This window comes from Bufo gargarizans, chromosome 5 (genome assembly GCF_014858855.1).
Source record: "Bufo gargarizans isolate SCDJY-AF-19 chromosome 5, ASM1485885v1, whole genome shotgun sequence".
Taxonomy (NCBI): Eukaryota; Metazoa; Chordata; class Amphibia; order Anura; family Bufonidae; genus Bufo; species Bufo gargarizans.
The window spans coordinates 486,275,513-486,297,846 of NC_058084.1; the positions used below are offsets into that span (position 1 = coordinate 486,275,513).

A 22,334-nucleotide genomic window follows, 5' to 3' on the forward strand; every position below is an offset into this window, starting at 1 on the left:
TCAGCGCTGGAGCGTTATAAGAGGAGCGGCTGATAATAATGAACAATGGTCTGTATTTGCCCTTTTCCCAGCTTGATGTGGCTGATACCAGAGAACAGCAGATCCTTTAGTGTAATGGCTGATATCAGGGAATATTACATACAGCTTCTCACTACTGACATATTCAGGAATTGTCACAGAAGACTCCGTTTTTCAGTGTTGCGGTTTTTCCTCATTTGTGATCACAATTTACAATGTAATTTGCTTTTAGGCCTCATGCACACGACCGTTGTGTGCATCCGTGGCCGTTGTGCCGTTTTTCGTTTTTTTTCACGGACCCATTGACTTTCAATGGGTCCGTGGAAAAATCGGAAAATGCACCAGTTGGCAGCCGCATCCGTGATCCGTTTTTCCTGGCCGTGAAAAAAATATGACCTGTCCTATTTTTTTCACGGCCAACGGTTCACGGACCCATTCAAGTCAATGGGTCCGTGAAAAATCACGGATGCACACAAGATTGTCATCCGTGTCCGTGATCCGTGTCCGTGATCCGTGTCCGTTTTTTCCTATCATTTCAATGGCAAACTTGACTTAGATTTTTTTTTCATTTTTCATGTCCGTGGATCCTCCAAAAGACAAGGAAGACCCACAGACGAAAAAACGGTCACGGATCACGGACCTACGGACCCCGTTTTTGCGGACCTTAAAAAAAAAAATGGTCGTGTGCATGAGGCCTTATTGTGTGCAAAACAGTGACGGCAAATACAGGACCCCCACACGCGCCGCCAGACACTGGCCATCAGACTGCGGGAGATTCACTGCTGTCATTATCATACAATGTTATTATTTGTTAGTTTTTTCTAAACAAAAATTCCAAGTAAGGCCTCGTTCACACTTCAGTGTTTGGTCAGTGATTTCCATCAGTGATTTGTGAGCCAAAACCAGGTGCAACTCTAAACACAGAACAGGAGCAGATCTTTCCCTTCTACCTCATGTCTGTGGAGGCTCCACTTCTGGTTTTGGCTCACAAATCACTGATGGAAATCACTGACCAAACACTGAAGTGTGAACGAGGCCTTAGGCTACATTCACACGTCAGTATTTTCCTATATCCCGATTTTCGGTCCGTTTTTTGCGGATCCGTTGTTCCTGAAAATGTTTCCGTATGTCATCCGTTTTTTGCGGATCCGCAAAAAACGGAAACATGTATAAAGTTCAATAATCAAATAAAGTTGTTTGGATTTCTTTGAAAAAAAATTGAAAAAAATAAAAATAAAAAAATTTATTATGTGTTTCCAGGAACGGAATCCGCATAAAACGGATGACATACGGAATGACATCCGAATGTCTTCCGTTTTTTGCGGATCCATTGACTTTGTATTGTACCAGGATCCGAATTTTGCGGAAAAGAATAGGACAAGTTTTATATTTAATCGGACATGCGGAACAGAACAACGGAAACGGACAGCACACATTGTGCTGTCCGATTTTTTCCAGGACCCATTGAAAATGAATGGGTCCAGATCTGGTCCTGATCTGTTCCGCAAAAAACGGAACAGATCAGGAAAGAAAAAACGGACGTGTGAATGGACCCTTAGGGACAGTTCTCGTCTGCATTTCATTTTCAGTTCTTCTGATCCTTAAGAAGAAAAAAAAATTGGGCTCATGCACACGATTGTGTGCTGCCCATGCCGTGCATTGGGGACCACAATTTGCGGTCTCCAATGCACGTGCACCGTCCATGTGGCCGGTGCTGTCGGGTGCCGACCCATTCAACCTGATCTGTCCGCACCAGAAAAAATAGAGCATGTGAAGAGGCACGGACTGAAATGCTGCGGAAGTAGTGCGTAGTGCTTCCGTGGCCTTCCACTCCATGCCTCTGCAGTCCGCACCGTATCTTCTAGATTGCGGATCCATTCAAGTGAATGGATTCGCATCCAGGAAACGTTGTGCATCGGCATGGCCAGCGCACATTTTTTAGATGGAAACATAAGTCCTGCCTGCAGTACTTTTTTCCCGTCTAAAAAAAATAAAAAGAGATCTCAGAAGCAAATGGCTCAAACTGATGCCAATTGTGATGCACAGGATCCGTTTTTTTTACAGAATCCCTTTTTTTAAAGGATCTCTTTTTACAGGATCCAGTCATTTTTTTTTCTTGTTTTTCTGACAGATCAGAAGAACAGAAAATGAAACGGTGACATGAAAAATGTGTCCTCTCTGCATAGATCATAGGGATGGGGCGATTCTCGACCAATCACCAGGAAATATACATTTTCACATTTAACCCCCTCTGGACACAGCGTGCTTTCACTTATATTTTTCATTTTCTCCTTCCTCTTCCAAGGGTCCTAACTTTTTTATTTTCCCCTAGACAAAGCCAAAGAAGGACTTATTTGTCGAGAGAATTAAATTTTTAATGGCACAGATTAATGCTGCATATAATTCATCGGATACATAAAAAAAAAAGAGCTTCCGTTTATACAGCGTTCACTGAGCAGCAAAGCGGACACGATAACTTTATTCCGCGGGTCGGTACAATCACACGGTACAGTCACCACATTTATGCCATTTTTAGTAACATTTATTTTAATAAATGAAAAATATTGTATAAAATAAAAATGAAAACTGTTGGTTTTGTCGGCCTATTCTCACGGCGTAACATTTTTATTTCTCCGTCGATAAATCTGTTCGGGGGCTTGTTTTTTGCAAGATGAGCTGTGGTTGTATTGTCATCATTTTGGGGTGGATAAGATTTTTTATCACATTTTTTACATTTTTATTCTGTTTTATTTAGCAGGGCAAAGTGACCAAAATGACACAGTTTTAGCGCTTTGTATGTTTTCTTTTCGATAGCGTTCAAAATAAATAAATCTTTTTCTCAGGTTCGGCTTCGTGGTGACGCCAATTACTTTTTTATGTGCTAAATGGGGAAAAAATTTAATTTTTTTTCTTTTACTATTTTTTTAAAAAATGCTCTAAACATTTTGGGACAGTGGATATCGCTACGTACTGTAAGAAGGTACCTGGAATCATCGTGGATAGAAGGTACGTGTCACCAAGGTTCCTGTCCTCGGTGAAGTAAGAGCCGATATTTTATGTGTCAGCAGCAGCTATTGCTAATTGACACCTTGAGATTTAGTATAGCTGATCCAGGACGGCTCTTACTGGGAGTAGTCAAAGTGCTGGGTGGGTGACTACTCCCCATGTTCCAGGCCAGGCATAAATACCAGCCAGCACTGCCAGGTTGGATTTATCATCGGATTTACTGACCTCTAAAAAGTCTCAACTTTTGGCACAGTCATTTGTGCAAAAATTAGCAAATTTTGTTTGTTCCAACCAGTTTTTCAAAAGGTTGGCAGTGTAGATTTCAGTTGGCATAAATTTGGCTTTATGGTGCACAGCTGGCAGGAGATGTGCCTAACTGATGAAGAGATATGTGCCTCTTAAAAAATGAGGCGCATCTCACTCCAGCGTACGGGGATCAAGACTGGTGTAGGAAACTGCCATTCGGAGGACACACACGGATACGCAGAGATGTCTCCCCCCCCCCCCATAGAGGTCAACGTTCCTAAATCCTTACCCAAAGGTTGTCCCTACCCCGCCCTGAAAAATAGCTGATCCAGGACGCTTTGTAACTACAACTCCCAGAAGGCAAAAGGGAATTCTGGAAGATGTAGTTCCTCAAGAACTCATGCCCTTACAAATGGCGGGTCCGCAATATACGGGCACCGGCCGTGTACTCCATGCTGCAGACTAATTGACTTGAATAGGTCCGCAATCCGCAAGATACGGCAAAACATGGGACCTGTCGTATCTTTTGCGTTGTGGAGGCATGGGTCGGAAGCCTACGAAAACACTAGGAAGCGCTTTCAGGTCCGTGCCTCTGCACCGCAAAGATAAGACATGTCCTATGTTTTGCCGTATCTTGCGGATCGCGGACCTGTTCAAGTCAATGTGTCTGCATCTTAAGCATGGAGTCCACAAGGCCGGTGCTCGTGCATTGCGGACAGCTATTTGCAGTCCACAGTACGGGCATGACCTTCAAGTTCGCGGGCATGAGCCCTAACACCTAGAGAGTCTCTAGTGGAGGACATCGTAGAATTACATAGTTACTAACCCAGCTTTTAATTTTGTGAAGGTGTCAGTGTTCGCTGTAGCTCTGGCATTCTATTCACAGGACACACAGAGATATGGATGCCTACTAGATAGGTGAGCGCTGATGAGAATGGAACTGTGGGAGGACACAAGGAACTAGAATAAATGCATCTATGGAGGTCTTGGAAGAGAAGGTAGAGGAACTTACTGTGATTGATGACAGGTCCAGCTCCGGTTCCTTTGGAGGTTCTGGTGGTGGTGGTGGTGGTGGTGGTGCAGCAGCAGCCTTGGGTTCCTCTTTCTTGGGCTCTGGTTTCCTGGGTGGCATGATTCTGGTGGGTTCTGTGATGACCTTGATCTGGATGGAGGGGACAATGGACTGTGAGGACTGATGTGGCCAGAGAGGTCTTTATGGGGCTGCCACCTCGTCCACCCCTCCCTCTCCTCCTGATGAGAGTAGTGGTAGCTATATATGGAGAAAACATTCACTCATTGCTATTTGGAGCAGGTGGAGTGGGCTTTGTTACAGAAGAGCTGGGAGGCCTGTTCCACCTTGGAGTAGACAAAGGCACCTCCTGCATCAGTTTCTACTGCAGATCCCGGGAAGAATGGCCTCAACTCATCCTGCACCAGGAAGATCAGGACTAACATTACCGTCCACAGGTCCTGGAAAAGCCTGGTTCTTCTGATAAACATTACCTGCTCCAATGTGCGTCTTGCTAACGCTTTCCCTGACAGCCGTGTCCCCCAAATGAAACGGTTAAAAAAATGGACAACATAAAAATAGAAAACTGCTCAACTGTCTCCGAGTTTGCAACGTGAAAAGAAAACGGGCATAAAATAAAAAGTATGAAATAAATCAATTAGTAAATGAATGGAGGAAAGATACACAGAATACGTAGAAAATAATATATAAATGTATGAAAAATATTAAAACTTACATTATTAGATTTTATACTTGTAAAAGTTTTTAAGTTTTAATATTTTTGTTATGCTTATTTTTTTTCTTTTACAGTTTACACATTTTTGGCGAAAGTTTGTAATTTTCTTCCTAATACAAAATTGTCAAATATGAACCCCCGTTATTTTGTATCGAGATACTTTTTCCTGCAATGCACCTCTAACTACACCACTGACGCCCTTCAAGATACATGAGTTATGTCTTTGCTTGTCATACAGAGCGCGGTCCTGTAGCAAGGATAGAATTAGATCAGATTACGTGATGGACACTTCAGGGTTTGTCTCACTCCCTCTAACTTCTAAAAGGAATTTGTCATCAGAAAATGAGCTACTGTTTGAATTACATTTTTATGTTAGACATTTTTTTTTTCACATTTTTTTGCGTTTTTCTTAGATTTTTCCATGTCACTATATATATAAAAAATTGTATACAATCCTGCAGTTTTCACACTGACCACTAGGTCTAAAATCTGTATAGCACTTCCTGTCTTTTGAGAGCAGCCACACGGGCCATAGGCACAATAGACAGCAGTTGACTCCATTGACTCCTATGGCATGACCTGTGCAGAGGTCAGGAGGGGGCTCATAAACTGTGATATCACCTGGTGGATTCTGTGTTATCTATACGCAGGTGTTACTTGTTATTGTAATCCTACCTGTGGTGAATGGTGGATTCTGTGTTATCTATACGGAGGTGTTACTTGTTATTGTAATCCTACCTCTGGTGAATGGTGGATTCTGTGTTATCTATACGCAGGTGTTACTTGTTATTGTAATCCTACCTCTGGTGAATGGTGGATTCTGTGTTACCTATATGGAGGTGTTACTTGTTATTGGAATCCTACCTGTGGTGAATGGTGGATTCTGTGTTATCTATACGCAGGTGTTACTTGTTATTGTAATCCTACCTGTGGTGATCATAATAATGGCTACTGAAAAGTTACCTGCACAGAACATGTTTCAAACCAGGGATGCCCAACCTGCGGCCCTCCAGAACTACATCTCCCACCATGCCCTGTTGTAGACTGATAGCTGTAGGCTGTCCAAGCATGCTGGGAGTCGTAGTTTTGCAACAGCTGGAGGGCCGCAGGTTGGTCATCCCTGGTTTAAATTATAGTGACATGAATTTTTTTTTTATAAATATGTTTAACATAAAAACATGATTACAACAATAGGTCATTTTCCGATGACACATTCCCTTTAAAGGAGCACTCCACCTCAGGCAGCTGCTTCTCGTATTATGGGTCCGCGCTTGTCTTGAGCTCATCTTGAGCTTTGTGATTTCTTCGCATCCTTCTTATGACAGATGTAGGGGCAATAGGGGCCCCTAGAGGAAAGTGGCCCTATCTTAGATTAGTTGCATCCTGGTACACAAGAAGCAATGGGAATCTAAGGCACCTTCTTTCCAAAGTCAGTACATCATTAGGAGACATGGTGGGGGAGCTGTTCAGAGGGTCATCTTGTAAGGGGTAAATGAAGCCTTTCCTGTGGAAGGTGAGCAGTACCCCCATGGGCAGCTCAGGAGGAGCGCATCGCTGCTACAGAGAGAAGAAAGGGTAACCAGCGCGTTACCGCTCAGAAGATGAAGAGGAAAGGCCTAGAAAAGACTCTGGTCATAGTTGGACTATGAGATGAGAGATACAAGTAGTGCAATTATCATCCAACCTCCTCCGCCTTGCTGGGGGTGAGCACCGGGGAAGGTCTGCCGCAGCAGGGAAAGAAGACCAGAGCCTGCAGAAGAACAGAAAGCTGGCGGTAAGGACCCCAAGACATCGTAAGTATAGATGGCAGCCAAAAGAATGTGTGTGGGGGGAGACCCTGAAAGTAGCTGCAGATGAGACAGCTACAGCCAGGTGGGATGATGAGACAGCTACAACCAGGTGGGATGATGAGACAGCTACAACCAGGTGGGATGATGAGACAGCTACAGCCAGGTGGGATGATGAGACAGCTACAACCAGGTGGGATGATGAGACAGCTACAACCAGGTGGGATTATGAGACAGCTACAGCCAGGTGGGATGATGAGACAGCTACAGCCAGGTGGGATGATGAGACAGCTACAGCCAGGTGGGATGATGAGACAGCTACAGCCAGGTGGGATGATGAGACAGCTACAGCCAGGTGGGATGATGAGACAGCTGCAGCGAGGTGGGATGGGACTGCAGATGAGACAAGCAGGGTCCATTAGAAGAGATGAGGCATTAAGGTTAGTGCTGCCGGGCTGAAAAGAAGCCAATGCCCTGGTCTGTATGTCAGCCCCTGGCAACAATGGAGCAGCAGAAGACATGTCCAAGGCAATGTCTCAAGGCTGCAGAGAGGAAATGTAAAACCCCAGAGTGGTGTTACCACTTCTGCACTTTGCTACTGTCTTTATTGGTCTAACCTCATGTCATCTTATGCATTTATTCCAGGTCCTCCACACTGTGCATTTCTAATGTTATGTAACTGTTCATGTAATGTGCCTGGTTCACCAGCAGGTGGCAGCAAACCCAGCAGAACTATACTTATATAGAATAAAACCTTCCATTCCATTCTACCCCCCCCCCTCCTCCTCTAGAGAGAGGTGGGCGAGTCCTACTTATTGCAGTAAGGATGCGGCAGAAGTTCTAGTCAGTCTAGTTTACCCCCAGCTAGGGGAAGGGTGTGCAGGGGCACGTCTCTGCTGGACGTGCCCACACCAGCCAGAGCACCCTAAGCTCTGCTGGCCATGGAGGCCAAAGCTTAAAGCCTCAGGAGCCGGGAGGAAAGTTCCCTGGCATAACCTAGAGTCAGACTACAAAGTGAACTGCTGCATACAGAAGAAGCGGAGTTATACAGCCAGCCTGTCAGTACAGCAGAGTCAGAGAGAAACAGATATAGCAGAGTGGAGTTTGCCTGCCAGTTTCATGCTAAAGCCTGCTGGAACCAAGACAAAGCCTGTAAACCGTATTGGAGAAACATTTATGCAAAGTAAAGCTGCCATTGAACTTCATCTCAAGGTCTGGACTCCAGTTATTCTTTTATCCCTCAATTATTCCCCCTATTTATTGCTTCGGAGCCAAAGCCTGGGGTCCAGCCGTATCCAGGTAGGAGCACCGTGACACACAATAAGAGACATTTTAGCACTCACTATACCAATCGGCATTCCTACACCTGGGTCGCGTTATAGAGGGCCCTGTTGCAGAATCCCCAGGCTAAAGCCTTAAGGCCTAGAGGCTGAGCATTGCCCCTCGATCAGGGAGGCCCGCAATGTTAGTGGTGATATTGTCATTACTGACTGTGTGAAGTCCAAGTACTGTGTCTCTGAGGAGAACTACTATGCGTAATGTGCCTTTAAGAGACTTTAAAGTGATTATCCGGTACTTAGATATTGATGGCCTCTCCTCAGTATAGGTTATCAGATTGGTGGGGGTCCGACACCCCCATCCGATCAGCTGTTTTGGATAGCAGAAACTATACAGTGGATGGAGCTGGAACCACAAGGTTCTGGAGGCTGCCTGAAACAACTGAACAATGGGGGAGCCAAGTTTCGGCCCTCCACCGACCTGATATTGATGACCTATCCTGAGGATTGGCCATTAATATCTCCGTACCAGTAAATCCCTTTAACTAACAAGCATGTCAGCGTACTGTAGTGTAACTGTCAAGCTATGTGCCTTGTAGAGGTGATTTTAAGGGAGCACCCCCCTCCCCCATACTATGTCTCACACAGGCAGTCACTAGCGCAGCAGACAGAACCTCCTCTACATAGCTGCATGTGGCCAAATGATGGTCACCCAGACAAGAAGTCAAGTGGTCGCTAGGCTGGGTGCACCATCACTGTCTGGGAAGTGCACCATCACTGTCTGGGAAGTGCACCATCACTGTCTGGGAAGTGCACCATCACTGTCTGGGAAGTGCACCAAGCCTCTGTTCACACTGCTGCTTTCCTTCTTAAGAGAAAAATATTATGGGTTCAGGTTCGGCGCGGCAGGTACTCAGTCTATTGATTACATCCTACAGTGGCTGGGGGACGCTAACCTTATTATCAGGAAACACGCGAGGCGGCGTTCCCGGAATGTGTCGCCTGCCCAGTGTTTGTCCATTAGCAAGTCCCACGTGCGGAGTTTGGACAGATCCTATCATCGGCAGCTCAGACACTTTCTATTTGCAGGGCTCATATGACAGGCTCCATTAGTTGACATGAGATAGCTAGCAGTCGCTCCCTGACCTCTGCGCTCAGAGACACTTGTGGGTAAGAGGATGATGAGAGTCACGGTCACTCACATAGAAGGTCTGCCATATATTCCACATGAACGTTGTACAGGTGAAACTTGAAAAATTAGAATATCGTGCAAAAGTTCATTTATTTCAGTAATGCAAATTAAAATTCGAGTTTTGTGAAAAGGTTGAATATTCTCGGCTCAAAGTGTCACCCTCTAGTCAGCTAATTAATCCAGTACCCCCTGAGCAAAGGGGACCTGAGATTGTGACTTTGGGGTTTCATAAGCTGTAGCCATAATCATCCAAATTATGACAAATAAAGGCTTGAAATATCTCGCTGCCTGTAACGAGTCTCATATGTTAGTTCCACCTTTAAGTTGCATTACTGAAATAAATGAATTTTGCATGATATTAAAATTTTCGAGTTTCATCTGTATATGACGATTTATAACAGGAAGCAAAGATTAAAAGAAATTTTAATCCTGGCGCGACTCGGGCTCCAATTCCAGACCATAGTTATAGGGAAATGGTCTAAAACGTGTCAGCCTTCCAGCCAGGCTTATAAAGGAGATGGATGAAGAACTGGATTTCTGGGCTCTGCTTATGTTCCTGCCCTGGCATGGAGTATACAGTATTTGGTTTTCCCCTATGCACGGTTTTGTGTTTTTCTCTCCCAGGACTACAGGTTTGCTTCAGAGTCCTAAATTATAGCTTTCATTACTATGACTTCTCCTTCACCTCATAAAGTCAAATTATTTAGCTCTGACTGCAGAATGCAAGAGAAGGGGGGCCCAGTACTGCCCACTGATGTCAGAGACTCCGGTGCAAGCTATGAAAATACAGGCATGGTCTGAACAGTCACAATGACTAGGCAGTGCACAGTTAATGCAGACACAGGAACGACTTTTGGGTGGAGTAGTAATGAAGTAAACGCAAGACAGACAGGCTGGGGACTAGACTGGAGCACAGACAGTAGAGAGGCTGGGGACTAGACTGGAACACAGACAGAGTAGAGAGGCTGGGGACTAGACTGGAACACAGACAGAGTAGACAGGCTGGGGACTAGACTTGATCACAGACAGAGTAAAAAGACTAGGGACTAGACTGGAGCACAGACAGCGTAAACAGACTGGGGACTAGACTGGCGCACAGACAGAGTAGATGTGCTGGGGACTAGACTGGAGCACAGACAGAGCAGATAGACTGGTGACTAGACTGGAGCACAGACAGAGTAGAGAGGCTGGGCACTAGACTAGAGCACAGATAGAGTAGAGAGGCTGGGGTCTAGACTAGAGCACAGACAGAGTAGAGAGGCTGGGGTCTAGACTACAGCACAGACAGAGTAGACAGGCTGGGGACTAGACTGGAGCACAGACAGAGTAGACAGGCTGGGGACTAGACTGGAACACAGACAGAGTAGACAGGCTGGGGACTAGACTGGACCACAGACAGAGCAGACAGGCTGGGGACTAGACTGGAGCACATACAGAGTAAACATACGGAGGACTAGACTGGAGCACAGACAGAGTAGACAGGCTGGGGACTAGACTGGAACACAGACACAGAGTCGACAGGCTGGGGACTAGACTGGAGCACAGACAGAGTAGACAAGGTGAGGACTAGACTGGAGCACAGACAGAGCAGACAGGCTGGGGACTAGACTGGAGCACAGACAGAGTAGACAGGTTGGGGAGTAGACTAGAGCACAGACAGCGTAGACAGAGTAGACAGGCTGGGGACTAGACTAGAGCACAGACAGCGTAGACAGAGTAGACAGGCTAAGGACTAGACTGGAACACAGAGTAGACAGGCTGGGGACTGGACTGGACCACAGACAGACTAAACAGACTGGGGACTAGACTGGAGCACAGACAGAGTAAACAGAATGGGGACTAGACTGGAGCACAGACAGAGTAGACAGGCTGGGGACTAGACTGGAGCACAGACAACATAGACAGGCTGGGGACTAGACTGGAGCACAGACAGAGTAGACAGGGTGGGGACTAGACTGGAGCACAGACAGAATAGAGATGCTGGGGACTAGACTGAAGCACAGACAGAGTAGACAGGCTGGGGACTGGACTGGACCACAGACAGAGTAAACAGGCTGGGGACTAGACTGGAGCACAGACAGAGTAGACAGGCTGGGGACTAGACTGGTACACAGACAGAGCAGACAGGCTGGGGACTTGTCACGGCTGAGGATGGGGAAAACCCTCAGCCGTGCAATGCCAGAAGATGTTACACGCTGCTTGACCAGGACGACAGTATTAAGGAGCAGGTCACCTCCTATCGCGTCCCTAAACTGTCCCTGACTCCTATCCATATGCGTCAACCCTGAAGGTGGGAGGACTCATACACCGTATGCCTTGGGGTCCCTACTAGCCCTCAGGATTGCCCTGGAACAAGGAGCATGGTAAGACGACCTGTTCCTTCTGGACGCGAAGGAACAGGAGTCTCACTGGCCAAGCTGCAGGGAAAGGAACATAAACAGCCTATGGATATGGCAGGAGGCTGAAAAGCACTTCCACACCTACCTGCCACAGATACTCAGACTGGATGCCGTGCAAGAAAGCAAGTGTCCACACCCAAACACAGCACACACACAAACACACAGGAACCCAGATCCATAGGTGCATAACATCACAAAGGAAAACATCAAATGGACATCAACATAAACTTAAGAGTCACAGTTAGTTTGTTTTATGACCACAAGGGTGGCCCCCACTGGCAGATGGTATTCACAGGAGGCTGCTCCAGCTAAGCATGGCTGAAGCAACCCACTGAGCCATGCCAAACACAGAGGCTTTATAGGCCTAGGTGGCCACACCCACACAGACACACCCAGTGTCTCACACACACAGAAAGGGAGTTAACCCTTCCACCACCAGGGAAGGGAAAACAGCAACTTAAAGGGGAAGTGAACAGACAAACAACCCCGTGCACACCAAACATGGGAAGTGCACACCAAACACACAAGTTGCCAAGTGGAACCGCACGCATAACACAGCAAGCAGCCAGGACACAACTCAGGCTGCAATGCTGCCTCATAAAAACTGTTGCCAGCGGCAACCACAGGTGAGGCAAGAACCAAAGCTGGAGCACATACAGAGTAGACAGGCTGGGGACTAGACTGGAACACAGACAGAGTCAACAGGCTGGGGACTAGACTGGAGCACAGACAGAGTAAACAGACTGTGGACTAGACTGGAGCACAGACAGAGTAGACAGGCTGGGGACTAGACTGGTACACAGACAGAGTAGACAGGCTGGGGACTAGACTGGAGCACAGACAGAGTAGACAAGGTGGGGACTAGACTGGAGCACAGACAGAGCAGACAGGCTGGGGACTAGACTGGAACACAGACAGAGCAGACAGGCTGAGGACTAGACTGGAACACAGAGTAGACAGGCTGGGGACTGGACTGGACCACAGACAGACTAAACAGACTGGGGACTAGACTGGAGCACAGACAGAGTAGACAGGCTGGGGACTAGACTGGAGCACAGACAGAGCAGACAGACTGGGGACTAGACTGGAGCACAGACAGAGTAGAGGTGCTGGGGACTAGACTGGAACACAGACAGAGTAGACAGGCTGGGGACTAGACTGGAGCACATACAGAGTAAACATACTGAGGACTAGACTGGAGCACAGACAGAGTAGACAGGCTGGGGACTAGACTGGAACACAGACAGAGTAGACAGACTGGGGACTAGACTGGAGCACAGACAGAATAAACAGAATGTGGACTAGACCGGAGCACAGACAGAGTAGACAGGCTGGGGACTAGACTGGTATACAGACAGAGTAGACAGGCTGGGGACTAGACTGGAGCACAGACAGAGTAGACAAGGTGGGGACCAGATTGGAGCACAGACAGAGCAGACAGGCTGGGGACTAGACTGGAACACAGACAGAGCAGACAGGCTGGGGACTAGACTGAAACACAGACAGAGCAGACAGGCTGGGGACTAGACTGGAGCACAGACAGAGCAGACAGGCTGGGGACTAGACTGGAACAGAGAGTAGACAGGCTGGGGACTGGACTGGACCACAGACAGAGTAAACAGACTGGGGACTAGACTGGAGCACAGACAGAGTAGACAGACTGGGGACTAGACTGGAACACAGAGTAGACAGGCTGGGGACTGGACTGGACCACAGACAGACTAAACAGATTGGGGACTAGACTGGAGCACAGACAGAGTAGACAGGCTGGGGACTAGACTGAAGCATAGACAGAGCAGACAGACTGGGGACTAGACTGGAGCACAGACAGAGTAGATGTGCTGGGGACTAGACTGGAGCACAGACAGAGTAGACAGGCTGGGGACTAGACTTGAACACAGACAGAGCAGACAGGCTGGGGACTAGACTGGAGCACAGACAGAGTAGACAGGTTGGGGACTAGACTAGAGCACAGACAGCGTAGACAGGCTGGGGACTAGACTGGAGCACAGACAGCGTAGACAGGCTAGGGACTAGACTGGAGCACAGACAGAGCAGACAGGCTGGGGACTAGACTGGAGCAAAAACAGAGTAGACAGGCTGGGGACTAGACTTGAGCACAGACAGAGCAGACAGGCTGGGGACTAGACTGGAGCACAGACAGAGTAGACAGGCTGGGAACTAGACTGGAGCACAGACAGCATAGACAGGGTGGGGACTAGACTGGAGCACAGACAGCGTAGACAGGCTGGGGACTAGACTGGAGCACAGACAGCGTAGACAGGCTAGGGACTAGACTGGAGCACAGACAGAGTAGACAGGGTGGGGACTAGACTGGAGCAAAGACAGAGTAGACAGGCTGGGGACTAGACTTGAGCACAGACAGAATAGACAGGCTGGGGACTAGACTGGAGCACAGACAGAGTAGACAGGCTGGGGACTAGACTGGAGCACAGACAGAGTCGACAGGCTGGGGACTAGACTGGAGCACAAACAGTATAGACAGGCTGGGGACTAGACTGGAGCACAGACAGAGTAGACAAGGTGGGGACTAGACAAGAACACAGACAGAGCAGACAGGCTGGGGACTAGACTGGAGCACAAACAGAATAGACAGGCTGGGGGCTAGACTGGAGCACATGCATAGTAGACAGAAAAAATACTAGACTGGAGCACAGAGTAGACAGGCTGGGGACTGGACTGGAGCACAGAGTAGACAGGCTGGGGACTAGACTTGAGCACAGACAGAGCAGACAGGCTGGGGACTAGACTGGAGCACAGACAGAGTCGACAGGCTGGGGACTAGACTGGAGCACAAACAGTATAGACAGGCTGGGGACTAGACTGGAGCACAGACAGAGTAGACGGGGTGGGGACTAGACAAGAACACAGACAGAGCAGACAGGCTGGGGGCTAGACTGGAGCACATGCATAGTAGACAGAAAAAATACTAGACTGGAGCACAGAGTAGACAGTCTGGGGACTGGACTGGAGCACAGAGTAGACAGGCTGGGGACTGCACTGGAGCACAGAGTAGACAGGCTGGGGACTGGACTGGAGCACAGAGTAGACAGGCTGGGGACTAGACTGGACCACAGACAGAGTAGACAGGCTGGGGACTGGACTGGAGCACAGAGTAGACAGGCTGGGGACTAGACTGGTACACAGACAGATTAGATAGGCTGGGTTAATTTAAGGAAAAACTGAACTTGAACTTAAGAAGTAAAAACATAAGAAGCAAAAGGATAAAATATAGAGATAAGTAAAGAATATAAAACAAGGAAAATGACAGAAGCTTCTTATGTTTTTTCTTTTTATTTACATGTTTTTTTTGGTTTTTTTTTGTTTTGTTTTTTCTCTTTTGTTTTCTTCTATGATTTCCCTACATCATCTGTATGCCTATAATTCCTCCCCATCTACTCTCAATATTCACAAACATTTTCCAGCGCTTGTCTGTTCACACATATCCACATACATCCTTCAGCACATCTGGTAGGACTCAGGTGCAGGCAAGACACGCACCCTAGCGCGCAAGCGCAACATACACTGCATCAGCATCTATGTGCTCAACACCATCGGGAGGCTTGACGCGCACCCTAGCGCGCATGTGCATCATTAAGTAAGGCGCGCTCCTTTTCAAATACACAACACTTCCATTCACAAGCGGCTCATCTCTACAGCAGTGCGGTGGCACGATCCTCTATTTGAGTATCGGCAGTTGATCTTCCCCTTTTCCTCCACACAGGCGGCACCGGGTACTTCCTCATCTTATCATTGATTCTATTCTCTAGTCCCTCTATACCTACATTAATCTTTATCCACATATATACTATATACTATGTATCTCTTATATACCTGGCTGCCTTATCCTTTTCATATGCCTATACATTTTCCCTAATATACATCATGCTACCGGACAACTACTCCTTGTACATCACCCCATGATTTTAGCTATCTCCTATATTCATCCTATATCCACCATGTAGATAGAAGGGGTTCTACAGTTGTGTTCAAAATGATAGCAGTCAGACATCACTAACCTGATCAATCACTGTTTTTGGTAGAGATGATATTTCTATATGGCAAATAATTTACTAGCAGGTGTAGTAGAGTAATAGAAACCCAACAGACCCAACAGTCATGTCATGCATGCTGCTGATTCTCTGTAATTCAATCACTTATTGAAAGGGACATGTTCAAAATAATAGCAGTGTGGAGTTCAATGAGTGAGGTCATTCATTCTTTGAAAAACAGGTGACAATTATTGCCCTTATTTAAGAAAGCAAGGCAGCAAATGTTGTACCTGCTGGTCACAGTGCATTTCTCTCTGAAATTCTGAAGAAGGTGGGTCGTTCCAGACATTGTTCAGAAGAACAGCGTACCTTGAATAAAAAGTTGATTGGAGAGGGGACAACATATAAAGAAGTGCAGAAAATGATAGGCTGCTCAGCTAAAATGATCGCAAATGCTTTAAAATGGCAACCAAACCTGAAAGACGTGGAAGAAAGCGAAAAACTACCATTCGAATGGATAGAAGAATAGCCAAAATGGCAAGGACTCGGCCAACAATCAGCTCCAGGAAGATGAAAGAAGGTGTAAAGTGAGTACTGATATAATGAGAAGACGCCGATGTGAAGCCGAGCGATCTGCAAGAAGCCCCCGCAAAGTCCCACTATTGAAAAAAGACGTGTGCTGAAGAGGTTACAATCTGCCAAAGAGCCCATTGACCGGCCTAAAGAGACATTCTGTGGACTGATGGAAGTAAGATTGTTCTTTTTGGGTCTAGTGGCCGGAGACAGTTTGTCAGACGACCCCCAAACACTGAATTCAGCCGCAGTACACTGTGAAGACGGTGAAGCATGGTGGACAAGCATCATGATATGGGGATGTGTCTCATACTACGGTGTGGGGCCTATTTATCGCAGACCAGGGATCATGGATCAGTTTGAATCCATCAGAATACCTGAAGAGGTCATGCTGCCTTATGCTGAAGAGGAAATGCCCTTGAGATGGGTGTTCCAACAAGACAACGACCCCAAACACACCAGTAAACGAGCAACATCTCGGTTCCAGACCAACAAGATTGACGTTATGGAGCGGCCGGCCCGATCCCCGGATCTTAATCCAAGAGAAAACTTGTGGGGCAACATCAAAAATGCAGTTTCTGAGGCAAAACCAAGAAATAGAGAAGAACTGGAATGTCGTCCAATCATCCTGGGCTGGGAAACCTGGTCACAGGGGCCAGAAGATGGTGACTCCGAGCAGCACAGACGTCCAGCAGGTCTCAGAAACAGCGGTTATACAACTAAATATTAGTGACGGGATCCAAAGGAAAGAACATCTTCAGACATTTCTCTATTTATAAAGAAGAATACAAACACTGCTATTTTTTTGAACAGTCTAATATTCACCTTTCTTAAATTTTTTAGAGGAACAACACAAATTTGCTACATTTTTTTTCATGTTTTGATTTAGAATAGATTGTGTAGTGGTCCCGATGCATTTGTGTGGATGGAAATAAAAGAAGAAGGATTTTGAGCTTTATTCACTTTTTTAAAAACACTGCTATTATTTTGAACACAACTGTACTTCTAGATATCAATGCATTTATATGCTGATGTGCCTATAAGTCGACATATCTACATATATTTACACTACAATACGGGAGTTTCCTTGACGGGCCTAAGACAGAACATATATAACTCACCCTGGAGAGTAACTATATTGACACGAGGAGATGTCACTACAAGAATTTACTTCTTTTCCTCTTGTGGGTTTTTGATTTCCGACGCTAATATATATTCTTTGCATGTTTTTATTTTATTGTATTATGTGTTTTGTTCCTCATTTCGTTATTTTGTGTATAATTCTGTTATACCTGAAGATAGGGAATATATGTCTAGTGTCTCACGTATTGCTGTACTTGGAAGACGCCATATACGATATTTCTTTTGTTCTGTTATAGTTTGACAAAGGCTAAGATTGGTTGAAACGTTACAATAACAGCCGCATATCCAATAAAAAGATACTTGAATCACTGATCAAAGACTATACTGTACGCGCTATTTCTGGAGTTTCTCTACACAAATGTCTGGTTTCATCGCGACCTCATTGTCTCGGCTCCTGGCAGTGGCCGTCATTGTTACGAGGCGCCGCTGTCTGCACGTGAGGCTCCGGCAGCTGGGCTACCAATCTGCTGACAGTGCTGACAGACGCTCGTATTGTCCTCCTGCTGGTAACAGCACCTGCTCCAGAGACACATGGCAGCGCTAAATATGACAGCATGCCACGTTACACAGGACACTACGGACGATGGATCTGCAGCAGAGGGCATGCTGGCATGTGTAGTCCCACAGTCTTCCTGGGTTGACTTCCATGGCACAGACTTTTATGGCAGGAATAGGGGTAGATGCTTCCCTGCAGCAGGGGATCCAGATGTGCCCCCCAGCAGGGCTGTGTAATCTCTGTGGCTGCAGCAAGAGACCGTAGCCGCTGACTTGCACTCAGGGGGGCACCTGCGACTGAGGATGTGTATTTGGGCATCTTTGGTGGGCACTATGATGTGCATTTTAGGCTGGAGCAATGCATGGGGCAGACGTACTGGCAGCAATCACACTCGGGTGTCTGGGGGGCCCAAGCTGAGGGCAGGTTGTGCCCTGGAGATACAGCACACACCTGTGTATGGAGGCAGCTATGGCTGGCACTCAGGGGGCACTAGAGGCTAAATGTGGGGGCATCTACATGGGTAGTGAAAACCTCAATACGTATTATCTGTGTCACTGTGTACTATGCGTCACTGTAGAAGTAGCTGTGCTCCACAGCATTACTCCTGAGCCCCACAGGCCACATTGTGTAGAACTGTCCCCACCCCAGTCGTGGAGTCAGCCGTGCCCGAAATCGTGAGATCTGCTGGGCTTCTAAGTGAAACATTAAGGCCCCGATTTATGATCAAAGCACAAGTTTGTCTTCACATTTGTCTAATTGTGTAACATATATGTAAGCGCCGCATAGCTGGGATCACCACCTTCCCAAACCAAAAAATACCAACCAGCCAAGAATGCTGCCCCGGCCTTGTGTGTGAACACATCATGAATGAGCTCTTTGGAGAAGTATAACCACAAAGACAGGAAAATCCACCCCATCTACATATTAAACTGCGTGGACCATGAGGCCCTATGCAGGGGCCCAGTTTGCCATATTGGTTTTTAATAGAAGACGATGGTTTCTGGTGACAGTCGGGGAAAATGTCTGTTCTGATGGACAGGAGGACGGTGTAACATGGAGACGGAACTGATGTCTGAGTGTTTGGTGCCACTAATATCTCCTGGTTATCAACACAGAAAGTTGCAATAACAACCTGCAACGTTCCCTGTGATGTACGGCTACTCGACGTGTTCAACGCGTTGTCCGTGGTGCGGAACACAGATTCCATCTTCAGTCACCTGTAACGAACAAAAGTTTTGAACTTTTTGTGTTGATAACTTTTGAACCACAAGAGATATTCTTTGATATGATACATGACCCCCTCCCAACTGGAAAAATTTGCCCTTGATCCAATATGGCGGCTTTCAAGATGGCAGCCATGTTCCAGACATAGCCTAAAAGATAGGCCTCTTCAAACAAAACTTGCTGGGGTGCTCAGATATTGAATTTTTCTTTTTGTTTCGGAAATAAAAGGGTGTCCTGAGACTTTTGGCCCACCCTGTACATATATATACACTGTATATATAGAGGGAGAGATTATGCATGTGAATACATTTTTCATGGTAAGAATCCTCTTATTGATAACAGTAGGCTCTGTGGCTCACCAACTACAGCACGGGTGTCAAACACAAGACCCGCGGGCTGAATCCGGCCCGCCAGACCTCATCATGTGGCCCGCGTAGCCGCCACCGGTGTTCCGGAATTTTATGCTACCCAGAATATTTTGCTACCCACGTCACTTCCGGTAGTGACGTGGGAGGTGTGTCACTCACCTCGGCTCCTCATTGGCTCTGCCGGGGGTTTGGTGGCGCAGGCGCAGAGGATTCAGCCGTAGCGTGAACGCGCCGAAGGTAGCAGAAAATTCCGGGCCACTGCGCATGCGCGAAAAAGACGGCCGAACGTAGCAGAAAATTCCGGCTTCGCGCATGCGCAGTGGGCCGGAGTTTTCTGCTACCTCCGGCTCCTACTGCGCCTGCGCCGAACCGTCTTGTTTAGCAAGCAGAAGGTACCAGAAGATTCCGGTCTACTGCGCATGCACGAAGCCGGAATTTTCTGCTACCTTCGGCTCCTACTGCGCCTGCGCCCAGGACCAATAAGATTTGAACTACTCTAGGCGTATGGGGCACTATGGCTGGCACTGATATGGGGCACTATGGGTGGCACCTATATAGGGTACTATAGCTGACACTGATATGGGGGCACTAGAGCTGACACTGATATGGGGGCACTATGGGTGACACTGATATAGGGGCACTATGGCTGACACTGATATGGGGCACTATGGCTGACACTGATATGGGGCACTATGGCTGGCACTGATATGGGGCACTATGGCTGGCACTGATATGGGGCACTATGTCTGACACTGATATGGGGCACTATGGCTGGCACTGATATGGGGCACTATGGCTGACACTGATATGGGGCACTATGGCGGCCACTGATATGGGGCACTATGGCTGGCACTGATATGGGGCACTATGGCTGGCACTGTTATGGGGCACTATGGCTGACACTGATATGGGGCACTATGGCTGGCACTGATATGGGGCACTATGGCTGGCACTGATATAGGGCACTATGGCTGGCACTGATATGGGGCACTATGGCTGACACTGATATGGGGCACTATGGCTGGCACTGATATGGGGCACTATGGCTGGCACTGATATAGGGCACTATAGCTGACACTGATATGGGGGCACTATAGCTGACACTGATATGGGGGCACTAAAGCTGGCACTGATATGGGGGCACTAAAGCTGGCACTGATATGGGGGCACTATGGCTGACACATTATGTCAGTGTTATCCAACACATTCCAGAACTGTAAGGGTTACATAGCATCATAAATCAGTATAATGCTATGTGACCCCAGTCAGCGCTTGCAGGTCAGGCCGGGAGCTGCGATGTGGACAGGCTCCGGGAGGAACGCTCATCTGCAGGGGTGTCAGAAATAAAGGTTGTGCTGTCTGTCTTCTGAGGCTCTGGCCCTGCCTGCAATCTGCACTGCACGTGGCACTTGATAAACTATAATGTCTCCCTGTTGCCCCCATACAGTATAATGTCTCCCTGTTGCCCCCATACAGTATAACGTCTCCTTGTGGCCCCCATACAGTATAACATCTCCTTGTGGCTGCCCCCATACAGTATAACGTCACCCTGTGGCCCCTGCCCCCATACAGTATACAACCGTATACATCCTACAGATACAACCGGCCCTTTGAGGGTGAGCAAACTGCTGATGCGGCCCCCGATGAATTTGAGTTTGACACCCCTGAACTACAGTGTCTGCCTCCAGTGCAGAAGGTCCTGGATCTACAACCAGACAGAGACAATTTTAAAGTAGAGACTGGATTCATATATGGAGTCAGCCAGACTGAAAGCATGGGACTACTAAGCAGTACTGGTACACAAAAAAATACTACCACAAACATGGGCTGTGTCGGTGGTTTACCAGTCAGGTGGAAACCTGCACACTGCACTCGTTAAAATTAGCGCAGTCAAACAATCACATCCTGAGGTAATTTCACAGCTGTGGCAGGTCAGGAGTGGAGAGCCAAACCCAACATGCTCCACAGGAACGCCCACAGCTGGATGTCTGAAACTGCCTTATCCGGAGCAGAAAATGACCCCGGCCTGACACAGACTACTGAGGAATGTGTCATCCGAAAAAACTGCGGAACAGTCACAGTTTACTCCAAAAATAAAGATAAAACCAGTTGATGAATGAGACTAAATTATATAATGTTGCAGATTCACTTCTCTGTTGGTAGGTAGTGATGGACGAACATTGGCCGGGACGGTTTGCGAACACGAATGCGCGTTAGCACTCAAATGTTCGCAGCGAGCCAAATAGACTTGAATGGCAGGCGAACCTGGAATACATTCAGCTCATATTTGCAGCCACCAAATAATTACTAGAAGTGCACAAAACATGGACAGTGACACCAGATGAATTATTCGAATTTGCGAAATCCTTAATGATGCGATTTTTTTTTTCGCGGTACGCACAACTTCACATTTTATAAGGTCTCATGAGATATTAGTGATTGGTGCACTAAGTATTGTTGTGAGAACTTGCCAGTACAGGCCCCAAAAATGAGCCAACAGGCGTTCACCTGACAGCAAAGAACTTTGTGGGATTCTGGAGCTGGAGGGACATTAGGCGGTCACAGGATGAATATGTAACTGTCGTCCAGTGCAGGCCCCAAAAATTAGGCATTCAGCGGACATAAAAGGCCTTCTATGGCGCTGTATTTACCTAAGACAGGGACCATGATTTGTTCTGGGTGGTGGCGGATATGTGTGGGCTGGCATGAGGAAATTCAGTTACACGTGGTCATCACAGGTGTTAAATTCCTCCGAGATCCATGCCTCATTCATTTTTAGAACTGTGAGGTAGTCCAAGTGCGCTTATCACGACCCCCCTTGCTGCGCTGAACGTCCTTTCGGACCAG

General features: G+C 47.2%; 1 protein-coding gene across 1 annotated transcript in view; it reads right to left on the reverse strand.

Moving 5' to 3' along the window:
• LOC122939246 (myosin light chain 3-like) overlaps positions 1–4,478 on the reverse strand; it is a 39,248-nt gene extending 34,770 nt beyond the window's left edge. The window contains exon 1 of the mRNA XM_044295286.1: positions 4,283–4,478. Within this exon, the coding sequence (XP_044151221.1) occupies positions 4,283–4,402 (120 nt within the window). The 5' untranslated portion in view covers positions 4,403–4,478. The remainder of the gene's footprint in view (positions 1–4,282) is intronic.
• Positions 4,479–22,334: the final 17,856 nt, after the last annotated feature.